This window comes from Apis florea, unplaced genomic scaffold, assembly GCF_048593485.1.
Source record: "Apis florea isolate Af1SG1 unplaced genomic scaffold, ASM4859348v1 contig_3158_pilon, whole genome shotgun sequence".
Classification (NCBI taxonomy): Eukaryota; Metazoa; Arthropoda; class Insecta; order Hymenoptera; family Apidae; genus Apis; species Apis florea.
Genome location: NW_028256713.1, coordinates 4164059 through 4188712, shown reverse-complemented (window position 1 = coordinate 4188712; position 24654 = coordinate 4164059). Strand labels below are relative to the sequence as shown.

The 24654-nt window shown below is 28.6% G+C and overlaps 2 protein-coding genes, 1 long non-coding RNA gene and 1 other non-coding gene across 7 annotated transcripts; 2 read left to right on the top strand and 2 right to left on the bottom strand.

Moving 5' to 3' along the window:
• Nucleotides 1–5317: 5317 nt before the first annotated feature.
• On the bottom strand, nucleotides 5318–22767 carry dom (domino helicase). Of its 4 annotated transcripts, none has more exons than XM_086909467.1 (26): nucleotides 22432–22767; nucleotides 19776–19972; nucleotides 18993–19698; nucleotides 18436–18564; nucleotides 17068–17693; nucleotides 16613–16823; nucleotides 15986–16200; nucleotides 15772–15909; nucleotides 15611–15701; nucleotides 15185–15372; nucleotides 15015–15116; nucleotides 14441–14756; nucleotides 14172–14346; nucleotides 13859–14045; nucleotides 13445–13581; nucleotides 13086–13272; nucleotides 12684–12999; nucleotides 12537–12617; nucleotides 11998–12255; nucleotides 11438–11757; nucleotides 11062–11354; nucleotides 10606–10978; nucleotides 10272–10468; nucleotides 10086–10200; nucleotides 9664–9996; nucleotides 5318–9579 (listed from the first exon to the last, which is right to left on the bottom strand). In XM_086909467.1, the coding sequence occupies exons 2-26, from the start codon at nucleotides 19959–19961 to the stop codon at nucleotides 6019–6021; spliced, it is 9441 nt and encodes a 3146-aa protein (XP_086765593.1). In that variant the 5' UTR covers nucleotides 19962–19972; nucleotides 22432–22767; the 3' UTR covers nucleotides 5318–6018. The 4 variants fall into 4 exon arrangements, with proteins under 4 accessions (XP_086765593.1, XP_086765592.1, XP_086765595.1 ...); XM_086909466.1 differs by lacking the exon at nucleotides 22432–22767 and adding an exon at nucleotides 21206–21485; XM_086909469.1 differs by lacking the exons at nucleotides 11998–12255; nucleotides 22432–22767 and adding an exon at nucleotides 21206–21485.
• Nucleotides 16904–17037, bottom strand: LOC116415363 (small nucleolar RNA snoR639/H1). The gene has a single exon (XR_004225983.1). It is a non-coding gene; the product is annotated as a small nucleolar RNA snoR639/H1 (small nucleolar RNA).
• LOC147657446 (uncharacterized) lies at nucleotides 20392–21709 on the top strand. The gene is made up of 3 exons (XR_015292397.1): nucleotides 20392–20606; nucleotides 20666–21236; nucleotides 21346–21709. It is a non-coding gene; the product is annotated as an uncharacterized LOC147657446 (long non-coding RNA).
• Rad51D (Rad51 recombinase D) lies at nucleotides 22695–24612 on the top strand. Its single transcript, XM_003698566.4, has 4 exons — nucleotides 22695–23313; nucleotides 23455–23567; nucleotides 23632–23842; nucleotides 23932–24612. Exons 1-4 carry the CDS (start codon nucleotides 23170–23172, stop codon nucleotides 24433–24435), a joined length of 972 nt encoding a protein of 323 aa, XP_003698614.1. The 5' UTR covers nucleotides 22695–23169; the 3' UTR covers nucleotides 24436–24612.
• The last annotated feature ends 42 nt before the right edge of the window (nucleotides 24613–24654 follow it).

The window sequence follows — 24654 nt, the reverse complement described above, 5'->3', positions numbered from 1 at the left end:
TTTGAAGTGCTGAAACCTGGACAAACTTTGAATGCAGATGTGTAAACTTTAGTGTATGTGAATACTTTAGTGTAAACAATTGAATAAAGTAAATCAATCTTTAATTGAAAGGTATCCAGCGATTATCAACAGAAAACGCGTTATTAACACAATAATGCAACACCGCACTGCGCAAGACGAAGCCTGGAAAAAATTAATGAATTGGAGTGGGAGATATTGCCTCACTCATCACACTCGCTCGACATTATACCATTAGACTTCTATTTGTTCCATTCGCTATAACACTTTCTAAGTGACAAAAAATTTGAAAATTTGGATGATATTCAAAGTGTCGGTTATTTTGCTCAAAAACCAATTGATTTTTATCGATCCAGCATTGAAAATTTGCACGCTAGATGGTAAAAAAGTGTTATAATGATAATGAGGGTGATTATATTATTGATTAAAAATAAAAATTTTTTAAAAATTTATTTGTTTGAATTTAATGTAAAAAGAACAATATTATTTTCCGGTCTCCCTGATACATTTTGAACATCCAATTCAAATTATATAGTACGTAATATATTTAAAAAACAGATCAATTAAGATATTTCTAAAAGTATAAATGTTATTACATTTGAAATTTAAATTTCACACATATATATGTATGTATAATATGTATTTATAATGTAAATACACAAAATTATTTATAACAGATTTATTTTAGCGTCTATGATACACGAATATTATACATATTTATATATATTGGTACAATCTTACACAATTCGATAAAGTTCTAGTATAAACATCGCATCATTGAAAGAAATTTGTAAGTTCTACAGGTAACTATAGATAAATATACAATCGCATACAATTGTTTCGTAATTATTCTTTCTCATTCGTATGTATCAACAAATTAAATATTTTCGAGGCTGAATTATTTTTCATTAACTTTTATAAATTCAAGAAGAATACATTTTGACATGCAATCAGAATATTGCGAAGATATTTTCTACGAATTATTCCTCGTTTTCAAGAAAATAACATTTATATTATCTGATACATTATCCCTTAAACAAAGTTGCATTGCTTAATATAAACTAATTTGTCAAAAGTTTTTTTCAATAAGTTCTAAGGATGCAAAACATTCAACATGCGTGGGTTCTAATTTCAATGAAATTAAAACATTAAACTGTGCATAGTCCTGTCACTCATGTTTCTGTTTGCAATTCTATAATCGTTAACAATTTGTATTTATATTTAAAACAAAAAATATAATAAATGTTAATACTACAGTAATTCTCTAAAAGTTAATGATGCACAAAATTTTTGTTTTAATATCATGTACAAATTCGGCCAGCAAATTTTGAAAAATGATAGAATAAAATTGGCGTATTTCAATATTGATCGAATTGAAATGATATATGTTTGAAATACACCATTCTTGATAAATAAAAATAAAATATCAAGAAAATCTTTTATGACATATAACTATGCATATGTAAAAAGATATTTACACAAATATTATAGTTATATTATGTCTAAACCGAAATAGTTACTACATCGAATTGATTAGAGTTTATTTTCATTACTCTTTTTATTTGCAATCTCTTTTGGAATGTTGTAATTTCTTTTTAATTTTTTTTTTTTTGTTTTTTGTTTTTTCAAATGAGAATTCCATATTGATTTCATTTCGCTTGATGAACATAAATTGAAAATAGAAAAAACTTTGTAACATTTAATAAATATGAAAACCCGATGAAAACATACTTACTTTGGTTGAGCATCTGGTTGAGTTTGTGACTGTTGTTGTTGTTGTTGTTGCTGTTGCTGTTCTGTTGTTGTTGTACTTGTTGAGGATGAATAGGATGTGCAAGAGTTTGCAATTTAACTTGACTAGGCCCGGGACTACCTCTTGCAGTTGTAACAACAGGTTTACCTTGAGCAGGTGTAGCTTGGCGTAATTGAGCACTACTTGCAGTCATAACTTGAATTGTTTGTTTTAAAGCAGCGGATGCAACTGGAATTACTCTTGTCTGCAACGGAGATTTAGCTAAAACTACTTGACCAGGTTGTGAGACCGTTTGTCCTGTAGAAACCTGAAATCATAGAAAAAGAAACAATAAAATAAAATGATTAAAAAAAAAAAAGATATCAAATATAAAATATGTAACATACATGTGTAAATTGTTGCATTGCAGATGGTTGAACATGTTTCATGACTTGTTGAATTTGTTGCACAGTCATCGTTGCAGGCAATGACTTTTGTTGCACAATTAGTTGAGTTTGAACACCAGTTTTTGCGGCAACTTGCGTTAATTGTGCAACTTTTTGTGCTGGCAATTTTCTTTGATGGATAATCTGAGGATGAAGAGCGAGCTGACGGATTTGTTGAGGTGTTGCTGTACGTACATTTGCAGTTTTTACTAAGGTAGCAACTGGAGTTCCACTTGTAGATGTTCCAGCATGTTGTACTTGTAAACCTGCCTGTGCGAATATTTGAGCTGGAGTAAGTCCAGTCTGTGCAGGTACTTGTACTTGAGCTACCGCTTTTGCTTGTTGCTGCAAAGCTTGTCGCTTTATTAGTGCAGCCATTTCCGTCTCTGATACTGCACGTGCTACAGTCTGTTTTCCAACAGTAGTTTGTGCAACAGTGCCACTAGTTATATTTTGTTTCATCAACGTAGCTCTTTGTTGTGCAGCAGCAGCTGAAACAGCTACCGATACTTTTTGACTATTTGCAGCAGCTTGTGCTTGTAATACTTTTAGTTGCTGCTGTCGCAATAGAACTTGCTGTTGCCGATAATATTGCAATTGTGCAGCAGTTAATGTCTTACTACCAGAAGGCGTTGCCACAGTAACTCCAATACTTTTTTGTGTACCTGCAGGAGAATTTTGGGCAGCGGATACTAAACTTGCGGTTGCAATTCTTTGAGCAGCTTGAAGATTACCAACACTAACAACAGTTGGTGCTGTCCGTGCATCTTGCATAGTTAATGTTCCTCCTGGTCGAGTTTTAACTGTTGATGTAGCAACTGTCGTACCACCGGTAGTAACATTAGTGATTGTAGTAATAGTCTTCATTGTAGTTAATCCTGTTGTAACAGTGGTTGCAACTTGCGTTAATTGATGTACTTGAGGACTTGTGGTGTTTGAAATATTTTGTTGAGCTTGTTGTTGTTGTTGCAGCTTAATTTGTTGCTGCTGCTGCTGCTGCTGCTGAACCTGCTGTTGTTGTTGCTGTTGTTGCTGCTGCTGCTGTTGTTGTTGCTGTTGCAATAGACGAGCGGCTACTTGTTGTTGTTGCTCCGCAGTTAAAACCTACATGCATAACAAATTAATAAAATTTTCAAGAACTTAAAAATTTAAATAATTAAAATGTTATACAATATTGTACTAACAGCATGCTTAAGTTTCTCTTTTGCAATCCTATCGGCGCGTCGTGTTGCAACTTCTATAGGAGCTAACGGATTATCATATTGAATACCACATTCAGCTAAAACTGCAGCGTTGGTAGGATTTTTCATTAATGGATTAACGAGTAACGGTTTAACAGTAGGTGTTCTCTTATTCGAAACAGATTTAATGGTATCAAATCTTTGACAGCACATTAATGTAAACGAATGATTTTTATCCTGATTATATAACTGAGACGTTTTCATTGGCCTGTTTGTTTTGCTTTGTTGCTAAAAGAAGATGATAAAAAAATAATAATTTTTTTCCAACAAGCATCTCTCTCAAATGTAGAATAAAAATATCTTGATATACCTCGGAAACCTGAGGCATTTTGTAAACGCCTTTTTGTTTCTTTTGCTTTTTCGGCGTGGTATCGTAAAGTAATTTTCCTTCTTCTCTTGGTACTATTACCGATTCGTATCTGCTTCTACATTGTTTAGGAGATCTATATATTCGAGAAGTATTGTTTACTATATCTGCAACTAAATCCCAATTGGGAGTGTGGCCAGGAGATAAAATCATCAAATTTAATGGCAGTCCTTGATAAATTTGAATTGCTTGAAGTAAAGCCCAATCCTCGTGTATCATCCAATCTAAAACATGTTCTTGGTCCACGGAAGATTTCGATATATGCGAAGGCTTTATACCCGGCAGTGGAATTGGTGGCCGCACTATACGGTATTTATGTAATTTCATATCACGGCGAATTTTCATAAGTGCTGGTGAAGGCCGATCAAATAAAGATCTCGGTGCGTAAACAGATTCTTCTTTATGTCTCATTTTAACCGCTCGACGTCCTATATAAGATATAAAAAATTTAATATATAATTATAAAAATAAAAGTAAAACTAATTAAAAAACAATGAATTAAATAAATAAATAAAATGAATTTATATATTGTAACTATATTTATACATTATACTTACCATCACGATCATTAATTCCGGCTTCAATTCTACTTCTCTTTTGTTCTTTTTTAATGTATATCGGAGGTAATTGTGCTTCCGACATAGGAGTATTTTCATAAAGAAATCCCAAAGAATAGTCGATGTAAACATCATTATCCGTTGTAGGAGGTGTGGGAGGACACCACATCTAATAATTAAAATAATTTTTATATATTTTCAAAAAACGAAAATGCAAATAAAATATGTACACTAACCGGCATTTGCTCCATATTGTCGTCCGATAACCATATCTGCAAGATATTAAAGTACGACTATGAGAGCTATTCAAAAATTAGAAATAAAAAATCTGCTTCAAGAAGATTTAAAGGGATTACGAAGAATGAGCGTCGTGTATGATGCACCAACTTTTCAAGTATGCAGAAGAATTTGAAGAAAAAATCGTTTCCTCTTCATTTTTATATATGTCTTCATATTTCTTCTATTAAGCATAAATGAAGTTAAAAAATACTAATGTCGAAATAAATGAATAATCTTGGAATTTGAAGGAAATGAATAGGAAATATACATACATTTTGCTCGTTCAAAGGCTCATTTTTGTCATCAAGAATTTTGTTATTTTAACTTCGCATTAAATATCAAATATTATACAAGACGCTCATTAATGTGCCTGCTTATACCTTGGCTGACTCCAAGTTTGGAATGGCAAAGGCAGTGTTTTGGTGCCATTTTATAAATAATTATTTGGAGCTTTCTACTGCATGCTATTATCTAATTTAATTTGCAAAAAATTTTTTTTAATGTGCGGTCATGATAGCCTTGCCACACCAAAACATCGCGAGAATATAAGATCATTATTTTTAATGATCTCAGTATATATAACCAAGCACACTGAGCAAAATTTGACACCAAAACGGAACTGAACCTTTGATCGAACAGACTTGGATACGCACCAAGAAATAAGAAAACACATGATCTTCGTAGCAAGGAATATTTTGTTTATTTCCTTCCTCGGACTCACTCGATCATACAAAATACAGGCACGCAACTTAAATATTACAGTGGGGCATACCATTAAACGAAGAACTTCTTAAGTCTAGCATGTAATCAGGTCGTCACCTCGCAAAGTATGTAATACAAGGCGTTACACAAGAGCAAAGTACGACGCATTCACAGTATTACTTCTGTTTTTGTTTACTTCTGAATCGACTGTCTATTTCTTTTGTTTATATGATCAATTGCTACAAAATCGTCGCGAAAAGCGAGATTTTTGCAGCATGCTAATGAACTAAGCTGTAATGAATTGTTCTCATCTATATATTCTAATATGATACAGTCAGATATCTTACTTCTTTCATCTTTCATTTTTTTTATCACCAAGTATAAATTACAATGTCACTTAAAGACATTTGAAACCTTTACAGGAAAGTACAATTTACAATGCTAAAAATGTTACACGTATGTACTTAGTACAACGAAAGAAATATCTTACTTATCTTTACTTTTGTGATTATATACAAGAATCATGTGAAAATTAAGAAACAAATAAAACTTGGATTTCTTATGCGCACGCAATTCCAAGTAGTAGTCCAAGATAATGTTTATGCGTGTCTAAATTATGAGAAATATTTATACAAACACGCTGCTAAATGTTACAGCGATAAAGTTTTAGCGAGACTCAAGATATAGTACCGCTACTTAGTTTTTCCAGTTGAGTTGTTTGTGAAGGAGGAGGAGGAGCAGGAAGCTGAGAACGAATTGCTTTTTTAAATGGCGGTATTTGCTCTTCATCGCCTACCGCGTCGACTATTTGCGATTCGTTCGTTTTTCCCCTTATCAACGGTTTTGCAAATGATGACAATCGTGTTCGCTTAATTTTTCTTCTTAATCTTTTTGAACCATCTGATGAATCGTAATTAGGATCGTTATCTAAATCGACCAATGCTATCACTGTTGATTGTACAGGCAATGAAACTTTATCCGTTTTAAGTTTAGAATTCAACGATGTATTTTTCATCGTCGATGTTTTTCCTGACTTACTGGAATTTGTATAAGTACTTGCTACATTGGAATATACATTAGATGAAACGCGATCTCTATCTCTATTATCCAATCCAGAACTACACCATCCATCTAGTTTACAATTTGAAGTAACATCTGAAATTCTAAGAACACAATTTTTTTCTGATGAATCAGATCCGGAATTGGAATTAGAATCGACGTTTTTTTTATTATTTTTATCAGCAGAATTGCAATTAGATGTTTTTGTATGAACAGAACTAGAAGCTTTATTACTATAATTACTTCTTGTATCCAAAGTAAGAATAGCAACGACTTTAGCTGTTCTTTGTGGTTTTTCATTAACATCATTAAAAGTAGGTAATGATGAATCATCGTGTTTTGTAAAAGTTTCCGATACGACTGCGTTTCCATTTGAATCTGTATTTAATGTTTCCGTTTTTGAAGAAATAGAAGATTCTTCTTCTTGTGCTTTTGAATCAGAAGATAAATCTGTTTTCCGAATATGTTTATTTCCTTTATTTGACATATGATTAGCGCTCGATTTTCCTAAATTTAACATGAAATTGAGTCCAGATCGAGTAACTCGCGATGTTTGTTCAGAAGTAGGAACAGGTGTATCCGGTCGTCGTCTTGTGCTTACATTTATATTGCTAAATTCATTGTTTTTCTTAGATCTAGTCGAAATAGAACTGCAATCTTTCATTTCATTCAATTTTTCAGAGATTGGTTTCATTGGTGGTATTGAACTGCTTCTTCGAAATGGAGGTGGATTTAAGAATCCATTATCCAAGGATTTTGAACTACGCGTCATAGGCCTTTCATATAATGTTGTATTCTGTTCTTCATTTCTTAATGGTGAATTTATATTTGACATAGATCTTGTTGCTGGTCGTGGAGAAGATTTAAAACATTCTGGCAAAGGAGTATCTGGTCGTCTTTTGTGTACTGATTTCATAGGATTTGAATTTGGTGGAGGTGTTAAAGAACGAACTACACTCGATCTTGTAATTCTAACTTGTTCTATAGTGGGCCGAGGCGTATCAGGTCTTCGAATTTGTGTCATCTTACTAATTTCTTTACGATGAGTATTCGAAATTGAATTTGAATTTTCATTTCCTTGATTTTGTTTTGATTCACAGCATTCGTCAGATAATATTAGAGACGAATGCGTTTCTAAATTTTTATTTTCAGAATTATCTATATTAACATTTATTTTTGCGCTTCTTGTAATAACTCCGTAAGATACTATATCTGGTTTACGAAATTTTACTTTATTTTCTACATTAGACTCAGATTCACATGATTCATTCGAGTTTAAAATATCAAAAGAAAAAGTATTGTCACTGGTGCACTGGTCACTTTGCATTGGTGAAGTCAACTGAATTTTTGAATCATTTTCGTCATACATACATTCATCTAATTTAGTAAAAGATTCTTGTTTGATGCTACTAAATTCCTGACTAGATCTTGATTCTATCACAGAAATAGATTCAGTATCATTAACAAACTTATGTGTCATATTTGAATTTGAAGTACTTTCATCAAATTGCTCCTTATTTTTGAACGTTTCTTCTATGTTCATATTTTCCTTTTCAGTAGGAGTTTGTGCTCTCGCATCGTTTTTTGACCCACATTCATCATCGGAAACATTTGTTGTATCTTGGAATTTATATACAGTTTTATCTTCCAATGTCTTTAGTTTTATATTAGAAGTAAGTAAATCCTCTTTTATTTGCATATCTGCTTCATTAATATTAGATGAAATTATCTCATTTTTAGAAATAGAATCATTTAACTTCTCTATAGATTCACCGGTATTTTCATCTACATCTTGAGCAATCATTTTATTTTTTAAAGGAGCAATTAATGAATTTTCTGATATATTAATTTCCTCATCTATTTCTAAAGTTATTGGATTTTTTAAACATTTTGAATCAGAAATTCTTTTTATTGTATTTGATTCTATTGTAGACAAACAAGAATTACTACTTTGTGAAATCAAATCGACATTAGAGTTTTCAGAATCATCATTATAACTTACATCACCTTCAGAATTACTAGATTGCGCTGTTAATTTATACATAGATTGTGTAATATATATCGATGATGACATATCTGTTACATCTTCATCACAAACTTTGTCATCAATTATACTCTCTTCTGAATTTTTACACTGTTCTGACATACCAGATGAATTACCTGATTGAGAACATGTTTCTGTTTCTACCGAATTTAAAGGAACAGAATTAGATTCTTCTATCGTGATTGTTTTAATATATTTTGACTTTGGTGAAGAAGTTGCAACAATGCAATGATTTGCTATCACTTTACAATTTTCAATACTTTCAGATAATTCTTCAGCAGGTAAAATTGTATCTTGTTCACTGTCAGTACATTTTAAATCAGATGTTGTTATTACTTTTTGATTCATAATATCTTCTTCGTCAAATTTATTTGAAACATTTGCATTATTCAATTTTTTACAACTTGAAACGGGAGATGAAGGTAGGACGAAACTTTCTTCTGCTTTCATTCTCATTTCAAGTTCGCGTTGTTTACGCAGATTACTAGCTCTTCCTCGACATTTTGGTTTTATACCAGGTAAAATAGGACTTACATCTAATGTCCATAAATTAATTTTTACGTTTCCTCTAGATCTCGTTCGCGGACTATTTAGATCAAAATGATTTTGACTGAATGATTTATTAGACCGATTTTTACGTTTTGGATATCCGCCTTTTCCAGAATCATTCTGATCATTTGTCTCCTCCTCCTCATCTTCATCGCCTTGACTTTGACTTTCCGTATGACTTGACTCTTCGTCAAGACTATCTTCTACGACATCTTCTTGTGATTCTGATTCTGATTCTGTAGTAGTCTCAGTTTCACTTTCTGATTCTTGAGCACTTTTACTAATATTCTTACGCGAATTCCTCCTCCTATTCGGTGGGAGTTTCTTATTGACTAATTTCTTAGAATTACTAGCACTATTAACCTGATTTTGCGCATCCTCACGTCCAAACGTCAACGGCTTCTCGTCATCATCAGCTAATCGCATTCGTCTTTCTTCTTCCTCACGCAGCGCTCGTAATCGATCTAATTCCCATTCTTTCTTTTGTTCTTCGAGTTCACGTTCTGCTGCTGCAAGTTGTGCCGCAGAAAATGCACCTTCCGATTCCTCGACAAACTTCATTGCATAACGTTCTATGGGCGTCAACTATATACAAAAAAATGATTTTTAATAATTTTATTTTGATATTAAGAAAAATATCAGCAAAATAAATGTAAACATTTATTTTACCTGAGATACTAAATTTTGTACTTCAAGTTCAGCCTTGCTAACTTGTAAATCATCCCTATCTGCATCATCTAAAGGTATATTTTCATCAAATTCTGCTAAATCAGCAACAGCCTCTGCTTTAGCAGTCTTTGCAGCTTGAACATCGAGATCTTCTTCAGCAGCAGCAAGAGCACTTTCAAGTGCACCCATTGCTATCTTATCCTCTAAAGTTTGACTTTGATTATCCTTTTGCAAAAATTTCTCTCGATCTCTATTTTGTTCCAATACTTCGGCCATTCGGGTTGTTGCATCATTCTCCGATTGATCAATATTAAAAAGATCTTGAATTGTAGACTAAAAATAATTATAATCATATTATACATGATTAAATAAACATATTTTAAATGAACATTTTATTAATACTTTTGAAATGAAATACTTACACTTTTAAAGTAAGCTGTTGTGAAATTCCCTCCTTCAATAGCTAAATCTCCAAGTAGTCTTTTTTGATTGGCCTTTTTCAGAATATTTTCTTCCACAGTTTTTTCACTTACTAACCTAAAATATACATTATTAAATATACTTATAAATATAGGAATATCATATATTTTATATATATATATATATACCTGTAGATATGTACATCCCGAGTTTGACCTATTCTATGACATCTATCTTGTGCTTGGGCATCCATTGTAGGATTCCAATCACTATCATAAAATATAACGGTATCTGCTCCTGTAAGATTTACACCGACACCTCCAGATCTCGTCGACAAAATGAAACAAAATATTCGTTTGTCTCCATTAAATCTTTCCATCAAAACCTATAATTTTTTCATAAGATAAACTATATTAAAAAAATAATAAAAGAAACAATGTTTTTATAGTATTTTTATAAATTGATATATGATTTTTATAATAATTTATTATTATAATAATGTTTATAGTAGTTAATTATTACCTGTCGCTGATCTACTTTAGTAGTACCATCTAAACGTAAATATATATGACCATGAAAATTAAGAAAAGCTTCTAATACATCCAACATTCTTGTCATTTGTGTAAAAATTAAAACTCTATGATTTTCAGATTTAAGTTTTCTAAGAAGTTGATGTAAAGATTGTAATTTTCCACAATCATATTGTATCAATCTAGGATCCGGGAATTGCGTCATCATTGCACTAGCTACTGGATGGAACAATGCCAATTTTGGCGATAGTTGACGTTGTAATTCCATTTGTATACGTCGTTGACCAAACAATTTATGTGGAGGAGGATGAGAAACATGAAAACGTGGTGCAGGAGCACATACAGCAGGAACATGTACAACAAACCTAGTACAAAACAAAATTATATTAAAGATAATTGAATATTAATATATATTGAAAATTAAATTTTATTTATCAATATAACATACCTTTCAAAAACTTCTTTAAGCTCTTCAACAATTTGTTCTGTACTTTTAATCGCTTCTGCAAGTGCTTCTGTGCGAGAAAAAAATTGCCTTCGTGTACGTGTATTATCTTTAGCAGTTGCACAGTGAACCCAACCATTATGCCATCTACATGCTGTAGATGGTTTACCAATTCTTAATGCCATAAACAAATCTTCTCCATATAAAGGACACGCAGCACATCGTCTTTCATTAATATTTGCAACCAGACGAAGCTTAGCTTGCCTTCTTTGTTTTCGTTCTTCTTCTAATTGTGGCTGCAAAGAGATTACATTTAAAATTATTTAAATCTTTAAAAATGTATAAAACAATATAAATATTATATTTTTAATATAATTACCAAATAAAATTCGGATTTTGGACGTTCTTTTGTTTGTGCCTTTTCTGATTCTTTTTGTGCGTGTCTAGTAACAATACCGGAACGAATTGATTGTTGTTGAGATTGTCCATTACCAGCGGCAGACTGTGCAGTAATATTAGGAGAAGCAGTAACATTCAGTGGTGGTACTCTCATTACGGGTCTTCCACTTGTTCCACTTGTAGTTGTCACTACACCTCCTATGACTTTGTTTACAGTAGTTGCTGTAGTAGATAGGCCCATTAAAGATTTTGGTAAGACTTTCAAACGTTGTACACACGGAGTCATTACTGGAAATGAAACTGTAAATATAAAACAATATTAATCATTATTATAAAGAGCAAAAAAAGATATAAAAAATATCAATTTATAAATTATGCTGTATTGGATTAAAGATTTTAGCTATTAATTTAGGAAAATATTTATAATCATGCATTATATTTTAACATTCACTTAAATGCATACAAATGATATGAAAAAAAAATGTATATGATTCACACAATGTCGACATAAATCAGAGGGGCATGAGACTTGGGACAAACCTGTGTTAGTGTTTTGTTGATTCGAAGTCAGAATGATATGTCTACCAATAGATGTTTGAACCATCTGTGCAAGATTAGGCATTGCTATTCTTTGGACGGAATCACCTTGTTTAACTGCAACTGTTTGTGTTGCTAGTCGTTGCAATCCATCTATAATATTTGCATTTCCTACTGTAATCCTCTGTGCATTTGTTGCTGCTGTAGTTGGTGTCACTGTTGTACTTTGTGGGTTATGTGCTAATGTTCCAACAGGGATTGCTATTTTCGAAGCAAATACAACAAATATTTTACACAAATTGTAATTCACAAATGTTAGATAATAATTAAATGTAAGTTTGTTAATGTGCTCTCGGTTCTAGAATGCTTATAACATAGGAAAACTATAAACAAGCTGGCCCGAGATGATCAATTCCTCTAGCACCACTGCAAGAATGATTACACAGTGACAAGTTTGAGTGCAACCACTGATCGATGATGCACAGGATTTCAGGTTTTAAATATACATATACATTAAAAAAATAAGAGAAAAAAGTATTCACCTTTTACACTACCTTGATGTTGAACTAATTGTACAGAATATCCCTGCAATTGTTGACCACCTGCTACTTTTAATGTGACACCTGTAAAAATAAATAAAAATTAAATAAAAAAATACTAAATATTGATAAATATTTATAAATTTATACCTTGTGTTGGAGTACTTTGATTATTTGCAGTCTTTATTAAAGGAGATGTCCCAACTTTTGGAGTAGGTAAAATTCCGGCTAAATTTTTTAATTTTGCTTGGGTCTGTCGTGGAACAGATGGTTTAACTTGATTAGATAATCTAACATTAATTTTAATTTTTCCGGATGGACATCTTGGAGATGGATCTGATTGTGTGTCTATTTCTTCTATAAGTTTTCGTGACGTTTGTAAACGCCTAACTCTATGCGCCACGAACGCAGTAAGAGTTAATTCCAAATCACATAATAAAAGATTAACACTAGATAGATCGATATGCTATAAAATAAAATCAATATATATTATACTTTTCTTTGAATTTTTAAAAATCTTCATAAAAAAATTAAGTTTTATATATATATTACCTTAAATGGATCATAATCCAGAGCACTCCATATCAAAGAAGCAGTGACATATTCAATTGCTTCCATTTGAAATGGTGATACAGTAGGTCTCACTTCAAATAAATTTGGATGATTGCATACTTTTCTTAATTGCATTAATACATTAATAACGCTTAACAAATTACCGCTAGCCAGAGTTTCTTTTGTCCTTTACAACAAAAATTGTATTTATGTACTATATAAATCTGTATATATATATATATAATATAATATAATATATAATATATATATATATATATATATATATAATAAAAATTTATATTTTATAATATATAATGCATATAAATATATTATAAAAATATAAAATATGTAATACTTACTTTGCTCTAGACATAAAATCATCATACAGATATCTCTGTCGTTTTGATAAACGACACATGACAACATGTTCATATTTTTTAGGTAATTGTTTTTCTACTTCTGTTTTTAATCTTCGCAATAAAAAAGGCCGTAAAACCTATAAATAACGTAATATATGTAATATGTAAATGCAATAAAGGAATTGGATTAAAAAACAAATAATATAATAAAAATTTTATTAAAAATGTTTCTCCAGACAGGATTCGAATGTCATATAAATATATTATGACACGCGAGTTTTAATAGAGAATTTTTTTTAATATTTCGCTATTTATATAAAACAGATATATAATATATAATCATATATCTGTGTCGGTAGCGAATAATCGTATACATGAAATAATTATAAATATAAAAGCAAATTACGTACAAACCTTGTGCAGACGACGAATGATATTTTCATTATATTCACTGTTCCCTTCTATCATTCCAGTAACAGGATTACTAAACCATTCTTTAAATTCTCTGTGTGATTGAAATACATTTGGCATTAAAAAATGCATTAATGACCACAATTCCATCAAATTATTTTGGAGAGGTGTACCAGTAAGCAATAAACGTCTGTAACAATAAAAATTTTCATATAAAATAATAATTATAAAATACAATATAAAATATACAATTATAAATATAAATATAAATTATAATTATTTTTAAAATACATTATCCAAATATGATATAAATTACCGTTGTGTTTGAAAATTCAACAATAATTGCCATCTTTGTGATTTGAAATTTTTTATATTTTGAGCTTCATCTAATATAAGATACTTCCATTTTTTTCTTCTAAAACTTTGATGATCTTGTATAACTAATTTATACGATGTTATACAAATATGAAATGCATTAGGTTTTGTCCAACCTAAAAATAAACAAAATATTATAAATATTTTATTTATATTTCCTACTACTATAATTACTTTATTTATATTTCTGTTTAATAATAAATTTTGTACCTGTTCTCTTTTGTTTTCTTTCTTTTTGTGTTCCATAATAAGTTAATATCTTAAATCCTGGACACCATTTTTTACATTCCATTTCCCAGTTGAGCATTACAGATGTTGGTACTATTATGAGATGAGGACCCCAATTACCTTTTTCACATGCTAAATGTGCAAGTAAAGCAATTGTTTGTATGGTTTTACCCAAACCCATTTCATCTGCCAAAATGCCATTTAATTTTCTATCATACATTGTAACAAGCCAATCCAATCCTATGTGCTGATATTCTCGAAGAGGATGTTTTAAAAGAAATGGAATTTTTGTAACAACCTAAAATTATATCAATTTTTTGTTAGAGAATTATAAATATTTTTTTTTAACTCATATAATTTATAAAAATTGTCGTGACAATTCTCTAAAATAAATCGACGAATTAATTTACTTGTCAAGAAAAGATGCCACTTATACTTTAGCCTTTCTAAATGGTCATGTGCAAATTATTGTCACATAACCTTGGATGGAAGGCTGTCTCAACAATAAAGACTGGCTCCACGACAAAAAGATTATCAAAATATTAGAATGACGTACACTAGTTGTAAGTAAAGTATTTCCTTTAGGTTGAATACTTTCTGCCAATGCTGCTACGTTATCCATTTCATTGTGAGCATCTGAATGATCCAATTCTGCAGTCTATAAAAAATAACCGATATATTATTTTTTTATATAAAGATTGTCATCATCTAAGAATATTATTTTACTTTATCATCTGATGATTTCTCCATAGATATATCTTCTAACAGAGATTTAAGTCCAATATCAGTTTCATTATCAGTTTGTGTTTGAGACTCCTCTTCTCCAACTTCATTATCACTTTCTTCACTTTCACTTTCGTTAGTTGTAGATTCTTCTTCATTCTCTTCTTCCTTTGTGCTTTCTTTATCTGATTCTATACAAATATATATATATATATATATACTTATATGTATATATACATTAAAAATAAGTATTCATGCTGATTCAATAATTGTAAATTTTAATTTTCAGACAAATGCCTCATATTACATCAGAAATAGAAATCAAGAATGAAAACCATTTCTTGAATCATCAGGAATGGTAGAATGTCATCACCAAAATATGAATATTCTATAACTAAAATTAATTTAAATAATATTATATATATTTACCTTGAATTGGTTCTTGTTCAACATCCATTGGCACATCTGATATGTTACCATATTTAGCCATAAGTTCATCAATAGACATTTCATTTTCGGCCTAAAAGTATTATACTTTTATAGAGAAAATTCATTACTCCTCTATAACAGCTAGAAAAGTATACACATACTTTGAGATCGTCTAATTCTTGTTTATAATCTGCATTTTCTTCCAGTTTTTCTTGTTCCATGATAGTTTCTTCCTCATCTGAGGATTCATCTGATGCGGCAACAAAATCCATATCTCCATCCGCTGTCTTTTCATTCTCCTTTTAAAATATACAAAAAATTATTTATCAAAATAAAATATCACTTATATTCTTGATCCAAAAATATATTACATACTTCTTCCACTTCCTTTGATGCAGGTGACAAACTTTTACTTCTATTCTCTAAGTAATCAGGTGGTAATTCTTTTAAAAGATCTTCTAAGGGTAATTCCGATTCTTTTTTTAACAATTCAACTTCTTCTTTATGATTTGTCACAGATTTCAGTTCTTCTTCAGCTTTTGCTATAGTTTCTTCATCATCATCTGAACTTTGGTTTGGTTGAAAATCCTCTATATTAAAAAATATTATACAAATATTAATTATTATACAGAATATTAATATACTCGCAGGACTTTTGGAGAACTAATTTTAGAGTCAAAACAAATATATAAATTGGTATACAAAAATATTGAAAAAATTTATTAAGTTATAAGCAATTTAAATTCATGTTACATAAAACGGAAAGAGACAATATAATGAAAACAGAGTGATTTTACTTTATTTCTCTCTCGCTTTGTCTAAATATAACTTTGTTTATAACTTTATAAGTTTTAACTAATATTTTTGTATATCAACTATTATATTTGTTTTGATCCTTAAAATTGAATCAAAAATATCTTATAAATAATATTAACATATGTATTAACATCATATATATTATATTATTAATACAATAAATTCAATAAAATAAATTTTACACACCATCAGAATGAGATTTGCCAGGTGGTATTGGAGAAGAAATGCGTGAACTATTCATAGAAGCTGGTATACTTTGAGGACCATCAGTTTTATTAAGTCCTTCAGTTAACCACGTTGAATATTTTTCTGTTTGGCCCACAATAAAATTTAAGTGCTGGTCTAGTGCTTGTTTTCTTTTTTCTTCAAGCCTCGTTTGCTGCTTATATTCCACCAACTTAAAAAAAAAACAAACATAATAAAATATATACGATATATTTATTTTTATAAAAATATTTTAGATGCTATGAAAATAAATGTCCTGCATCAATTCTTTGATTATAAAAATAAATAAATACAATCATACACAATGAGCAGACTTTGCTGTTCCCATAACGAGCACACATTTTCAATTGAAATACATTGAAATTGTCGGCTTAATAGTATGGGGTAAATAAAATTATTACAACTTATAAACTTACTTTTTCTACATTTGTCCAGAAAGTTTTAATTTCTTTAGCGATAAAACTAGCAATCTTTTTTAACCTAAGTTCTTGTGATTTTTCAGCTTTTTGTGCTTGAATTGCTTTCTCCTGAAAATATTTTTGTACCATACGCGCACATTTTTTTGCTGCAGCTTTTTTCCACTTTCGTTCTTGAGCAAAGTCAGCAGCTAACCAAACCATTTCTTCCAATAAATAGTCCCAGTGAGCTTTTGTACGAGGTGGTTCTTGTACCTTAGGTAATCTTCTTTCTGACCATAATCCTTCACGTTGTAATTCCGCAATCCTTTGCATGACATATGCTTCTTGTTTAGCTTTTTCTACTATTTGTTCTTGGTTATTTGTGATATCACATGATGTCGCATTAGAAGCAGGTAATTTAACAAGTTTGACAACAGGTTGAACAGGTGTAGTAGGTGTAGAAGATGTTTTTGTGGTAGTAGTAACAGCAATTGTAGTAGTAGCTCCAGTAAAGGTAACAGTAGAAGTAGTCATTGTAGTAATAGTTGTTGTAATAGATGTAGTTATTGTAGATTTATCTATCACTGAACTTGGAACGGTTGTTGTTACAGATTTTGGTGAACTTGGAACTATTGGTGCATTACCTGTAATGATAATAAAAAGACTTAATATATCAAATATATTTCAAAAAATTTTTGAAAAATATATATATGTATCAACAGTGCCCTTAGGTTGAGAAGCATAATGCTAAACAACCTTACATAAGCTGTGAATTAATTAATTTTCCCACACAGAGTGGACTGTTCCAAAATACATAAATTTGAGCCAGCCGTCTATTGTGGGATTATATGTTATCTCTATAATATTGTAAAATATTAAAGAAAACATAGAATCATAATACATAAATTATTAACATAAATATAAATATAATAAAAATTTCTCAAATAGAGATATTGCTATGAGTATGAACTATGAAATATGAATATAATAAAAAATGAATTAAAAAAAAATTACATGAAATAAAATTTCTCATTATATTTTTTAAACAAAAGTGATTGCTTTTTTTAATTTTAAGGAATATTGCAATACTATTTAATTATTAAAAAACAACATTATTAATTATAATCAAACTTATTTAATCAAATCTATAATAAACTAATTTTAATAATGCAAAATAATTTTAATAAGATGAAAATAATTTTCATATTAATTGCTTATTTTTATTTAAGTTTCATTTTTTCTGAACTTAATTCAATGCATAAAAAGCATTAAATAGAAAGTATATGCAAATATGATAAGAAGAAGCAACAAAGATAATTTATATAGAAATCTGTATAAGGAAGATTAATGGATCTAAACATCAAATGATAAGCCTGCAGTAATCACCTATAATGAGCGTGGGTGCTAGAGTAGAAGTAGGTGGAGGATGAGCGGTGACTGGTGAAGACTGAATTGCTGGTCTGAAGGCAAACACCATGCCATGGCGGCCCCCTTGAGGCCTACCTGGTACATGTCCTATTATGCAAAGTAATTATTTTGATTGTTATAAAATATGTACTAAAACTCTTAATTGTTTTTCCACTTTCTCAAATAAATATCTATCAAAAAGGAAAAATTAATATTTCTATTCAATTTCTATATAATTTCTATACAAAATAAATCAAAATATATTTAAACATATATTACAATATTAATCAAAATATTTTTTTTTAAACTTAATACATTATATATAAATAGAAATTATTTTTTTATTTTTTAATTTATTAGTTTTTAAAGAAATAAATATAATGGTGTGCCTTCTAGCATTCTAAGAAAAATAATTGACTAAATATAAATTATATTAGACTAAATATAAAATTTTATTAGAAATTTGTAAAATTGTTTTTTTTTCTTTTTTAAAATATCAAATTTATTACATATATTTAAAATAATAATATAATTACCTTGTTGATTAAGTTGGGCTACTGCAGCAGGCAATGTTGTAGATACTGCAACTGGAGCAACATTGATTCCAGAAATTTTTACTTCTGTACATTGATTCACAGGAACTATTGTAGAAACAGTAGTTGTAGTTGGTGTTAATGGAATTTCTGATATTGCTGGCAGTGGAGCTGTTAAATCTTCATCATCATCATCTGGATCTAATCTATGTTGCCGTAAAAAATGCAAGTATTGAGGTGTTGGAGGTTTCTTTCTCCATGTTTGAAAATCCATCATATTGCCTCCAGCATGTAGAAAGAATAGTTCTGATGCATTTTCAGCATATTTTTCTCTTATTGCACGCATTCTTTTCATTTTATGTTCCATAATTCTCCTTCTATAACCCATTGTATCATCAGCAATCATAGTAGATTTTTCAGTGGAATCTGCTAACTTCAATTTCTTTCTTGCAGGTGGTGACTGCAATGAAGCTTGAGAAGTTGGTGCAACAAACATATTTCTAATAGAAGTACGAACAAGTTTTGGAGATGTTGCTAAAACAACTTTAGGTGAACTTTGACGGGTAGGAGATGTGAGAGGTGAACTACTAACACCTGCAACTCCCACACTACTTGCACGTGGTGGTGTACCACTAATATTAACAATTCTACTAATATTAACACCGATTTGTTGAATATTTGCATTTGTTGATGCATTACTTGGAATAACCTACGATTAAAAAAATAATTGTTTAATTTATATTCATTAAAAAATTTAAATATTTATTATAGAAATTTCATACATACCTGTGTAAGACCAGGAACCTGTGAAGTAATAACAAATTGTTGTCCAGTACCTGTGGTAAGAACATTGAGTCCTTGAGCAGTAGCAAGAACTTGTTGCAGATTAACTGTTTGTTGAGTTGTGCTTCCATTGCTTCCTCCACCCCCATTAAGGGGCGGTAAAATAGGTGCAGTCTGCTTATCACTCATTACACATTACACTATTAAAACAAATTATTGATAAATATTATTAAAAATTATTTTTTAATTTTTTAATTTTATATGAAATAATTTTTAATAAAAAAATTAGATAAAGATAAGATAAGATACATATTAAAATTTTTTCAATATTGACAATGCATTTAAATATAATTTTAAACATACCATAAAAATTTCTATTTATCATAATTAAAATTTAAACTTAAGTTATTTGTAATTAAATTTTGAAAAAGCTAAAATAATAAATATTTATATTTTTTTTATAATAAAAAAAAATTTAATTAAATTTTTTTTATTTTTTGATAATAAAATAATAAAAATTATATAAATGTTTCAATTTTTATCTTATATTTGTCAAAAGAATTTTTAAAAACATTTTTCTTTAAATTAAACTAATAAAAAAAAATTATTTTAGATTTATAAAAAAAAACAAATGAAAACAAACAAAAGGAGAAAATTAAAAATTAAAAAAATTGAAAAATAACTTCAATTTGTCAATTGTATGCAATATTATATTAAACTGCACATTTTTTTGACAATTATATGTTTATTTCATATTAAAAAAATATACATATAAAATTGATAATTAAAAAAAAAACATATATAAAAAATAAGAAATTAAAGCTTCACAGATTGGTAATAAGTTTATTTTTCAATTACTTAAAATATATGAATAATTTATTATCGAATTTTAGGTCAAATATATACATTTCAACCTTATTCTAAGTAAGATAATTTCAATGAATCAAAATGAGAACGTTAATTGATTTGTGAAAAAAGCGCCGAAATCAAAATTTCTCCGTTCACAACTGATACACCACATTGGAATTTATAAAACATGCGTATTGCGCAAAAGAAAAAATATCCTTCAAAATACAACAGCATGAACATTAAAAATGTATCTACAATCAACTGAATAGTGAAACGAACAATGTCATTTAGAATATCAAAAGATTGCAACGAATATGCAAACGTCCAATATATCAAGCATTCAGGGCGTTCAAGTCTTCTTATTAGAAAAATGTCAATTTATTTTAATCTAATAACAATAATTGTTACACCAGTCTATTAGTTAAACTTTTTAATGATAAAAAACAATTTTTTCGATCTTTTGAAGTGTATCGCTTTCCGAAAGAATACATTTTTCACAATTGCGTCAGTGGAGCCTCGCGGCGATACAAAGGAAATTTTTCGTCCGCCATGTTGGCGTTGGTCTGATAGGAGGGCGGACTTACCATACTGTAATCACAAAATTCTGCAATGTAGGTGAGCCATCCACGAAAATAATTGTTACACTCGTGATCGACGAGCATTAAATTGTAATTAGGTACTTCACGTAATATACAGTGCATGAGCTATATCTAATATTTTACAGAACATCGTCGCTCGACTCGCTCAAGGACGCACACACTTCTAAACATGGCGACGGTTCCCGACAAATTTCGACCGCGACCAGATCGTGAGCTGCTTGCTACTTCACGTTTACACAAGCCACGGAGAGATGCCGCTTCAACTGAATACTGAATCTGCGATTGGTCGAATACAACCGGATACTTGGCAACGTGGCAGTATTAAACGTTCCTGATTGGTTACTGGTAAAAATATTAAAAGGACTTGTTTTCCGACTAACAAATCAAATCAGCAACTATTATTTCTGAGTAGATATACATTTTATAAAATCTATTGCTATATGTATTGCTAATATATAAAAAATATTAATAAAAAAGTATTACAATTTATTCCTTTATGATAAAAATTTAATGTATAAAAAACATTCAGTTCGATGTAACTATTTGCAAAATAATTAATCTTTTAAAAAGTATTCATAAAATAAATATTTTTATATAGTTTAATATTGAAATTAAAAGATTTTATAAAAATAATTATTTTTCTTTGATAATAATTTTATATAATGGTATACGATCGACAAATATAGACATACATTAACATACAGTATTACATCATTTTACATTCTTGGGATCGCCGTTATCCAAATATTTCGATCCAATTTATAGTGAAAATAAACTGATATCATGAAACTATATATATGTATATATTTTCATATCTCTTTCATTTATTTATTAATTATGTACCACGTGTTTATAAAATTAGATGTTATATCTTTTTAATTATTTTTTTTTAATTATAATTATTATTTATAAAATTAATTAAAATAAATTTTTATGTAAAAAATAAATAAATTTTATTTTTTATTCAACTTATTTTTCAATAAATTGTTATTTTGTAACAAACAATATTTTTTATTTGTTTTATATATTTTTTATAAGATAAATTTATGAAAATATCAGAATATATTTTAAATTTTGATATTTTATAATTGATATAACATGGTTGCCGCGTTACATGCACTTAAACATACCACGTGCTACTCACAATTGTTATAATCGTTAATATTACAAATATAAGCAAGTATAAGTTCAAAAAAGAAGATTTTACTTACTTTTTCGTTGATCTTCATTTTGTGCCTTCTTATATTTGTGAATTTGTGTATTTTCTAACCAAAATCAAAGAAATATTTATCTATATATTGAACACATGCGCAACTTCTCGTAATACAACGTATGTTAAACACATTTTTAAATGTAACGATAAAGTCCCAATAAGTTTTCACGAAGCAAATCATAATTATATATAGAATATATCGTATCATATGAATCATAATTAAATAAAAAATGAAATTCAAATACATTTGAATTCATAATCTTTTTTTCTGATTCTACTTGATTCTACTATATTTAACGAAGTACCTGTTTGTGATACGTACAATCGTAAGAATGACGCTGAGGTCATTTCGATACTCAACGCATCATCTTTTGAGTACCACCGTTATATTTACATTGATCTACGTAGTAAATGCGATAATAATTTGAAACTTATTATTTACTATTATTAATAAATAGAAAAAGATAAAAATTTTATCAAATTAAAATAGAATAATTGTAAATTTTTATATAAATGTTTTAAAATTAGATTATATTTTTTTTATAATTAATTATTATCTGCACTGTTAATCATAAATTTATAAAAGATTGATTATTATATTATTATATTGATTAAGTTAGTTTTAATTTTCCGGAAATCTATTAATTTTAAAAATAATAGATAAAGAAAGTAATGAAATTGAAAAAGTACGATATATAATAAATAAAGAGTGACTAAAATATCAATTATCATAAATATGACCAAATTAAGTACAGCTGTAAATTCGAAATTATCAAGCATCGTAATAGAACAATTACAACATAAACATATTTGTACTCTTATACAATTTATAGATGAAGATTCTGAAAAATTAGCATCTTTTACAGGATTGTCATTAAAGGTATATATATATATACACACACACACATATATATATATATATAGGTTTATTAAGAAGAAATAAAAATGAAGATTTTAAAATTAAATATATTATGTAAATAATAATTTTTGCAAAATGTTGATTGTAAGGTTAAATTTATAGGACATAATTGAAATTAAGCGAAATATTTGTAAAAAATATGGAGGTTTAGTTAAAAATGCTTTTCAATTATTTGAAATAGAAGAAAAAAATATAATTTCTACAAACTTATCAAGGTATATAAATATATTAAATACAAACATTCAGAATTCAGAACTAATATTAAATTTAATTGATTAGTTTAGATAATTTATTAAAAGGTGGTTTATATTGTGGTCAAATATATGAAATATGTGGTTTATCTGCAAGTGGAAAAACACAATTGTGTTTTTCAATTGCAATTAATATTGCACTTAAATGCAATAATCTTGTAAGATATATTGATACAAAAAGAGATTTTTGTGGTTCAAGAATAGAACAAATTTTATTAAAGAAAAGTTATAATAAGCAGGTATGTATATTTTCTGTAATAATACTGTAATAATAATTTAATGAGTTAAAATGAAATTGGTAAGCAAAACATTTTTATTTTAATTCTAGGTTATAAATGAAATTATGGAACGTATCAAAGTATGTTGTGTATATAATATACATCAATTGTTTCAAGTTTTACATTGGTTATCAGTTAATTTAAAAGAAGAAAATGAAGAAAGCCGTACAAGAATTATAATTATTGATTCTTTACCAGCACTAATTTTTAAATTTTCTAAGGATCATAAAACAACAATTATCTTAAATCATCTAGCAAATATTTGTCATTTTATTGCTAAAGAATTTAATTTGTCAATTATTAGTGTTAATTTAATTAGTCAATGGAATAATATTAATGAAGAAGGAACAAGTGCAAGTTCAAATGAAAATATTAATGATATTCTAACTAATCCTACTTTAGGAAAATATTGGGCACATGTTCCTAATACAAGATTATTATTAGAAAAACAGGAACTTGGAAACAGAAAAATTTCAATTTGGAATAGTTTTCAATTAGAAGCAGATCTTGCATGCACTTTAATTATAAGTGATTCAGGTGTTTCATGTTTATAATATTAAATAAATAATGATTTTTTTATTATTTTTGTTTTTAAAGATTTTACAACTAATATAAATAAATATTCAAATATATTGTATACTATATGAATTTTGTTATTTATAAGATATTCAATTAATGTTATCTATAATAAATTATCTCTAACATCTATAAATAAAATTAATTAATTTTAATATTATTTTAATCTCATTTGATCATTGAAATTTTATTATTGA

Bases quoted from the DNA above. Each gene is read 5' to 3' on its own strand.
- dom (XM_086909467.1), bottom strand. From the start codon at position 19,961: ATGAGTGATAAGCAGACTGCACCTATTTTACCGCCCCTTAATGGGGGT. The intron at 15,117-15,184 runs GTAAAATAATAT...TATTTTTTATAG, and splicing joins AGAAATCATCAGATGATAAA to ACTGCAGAATTGGATCATTC. The intron at 11,355-11,437 runs GTAATTATATTA...ATCTCTTTGCAG, and splicing joins CAAAATCCGAATTTTATTTG to CCACAATTAGAAGAAGAACG.
- Rad51D (XM_003698566.4), top strand. From the start codon at position 23,170: ATGACCAAATTAAGTACAGCTGTAAATTCGAAATTATCAAGCATCGTA. The intron at 23,568-23,631 runs GTATATAAATAT...TTAATTGATTAG, and splicing joins ATTTCTACAAACTTATCAAG to TTTAGATAATTTATTAAAAG. The intron at 23,843-23,931 runs GTATGTATATTT...TTTTAATTCTAG, and splicing joins AGAAAAGTTATAATAAGCAG to GTTATAAATGAAATTATGGA.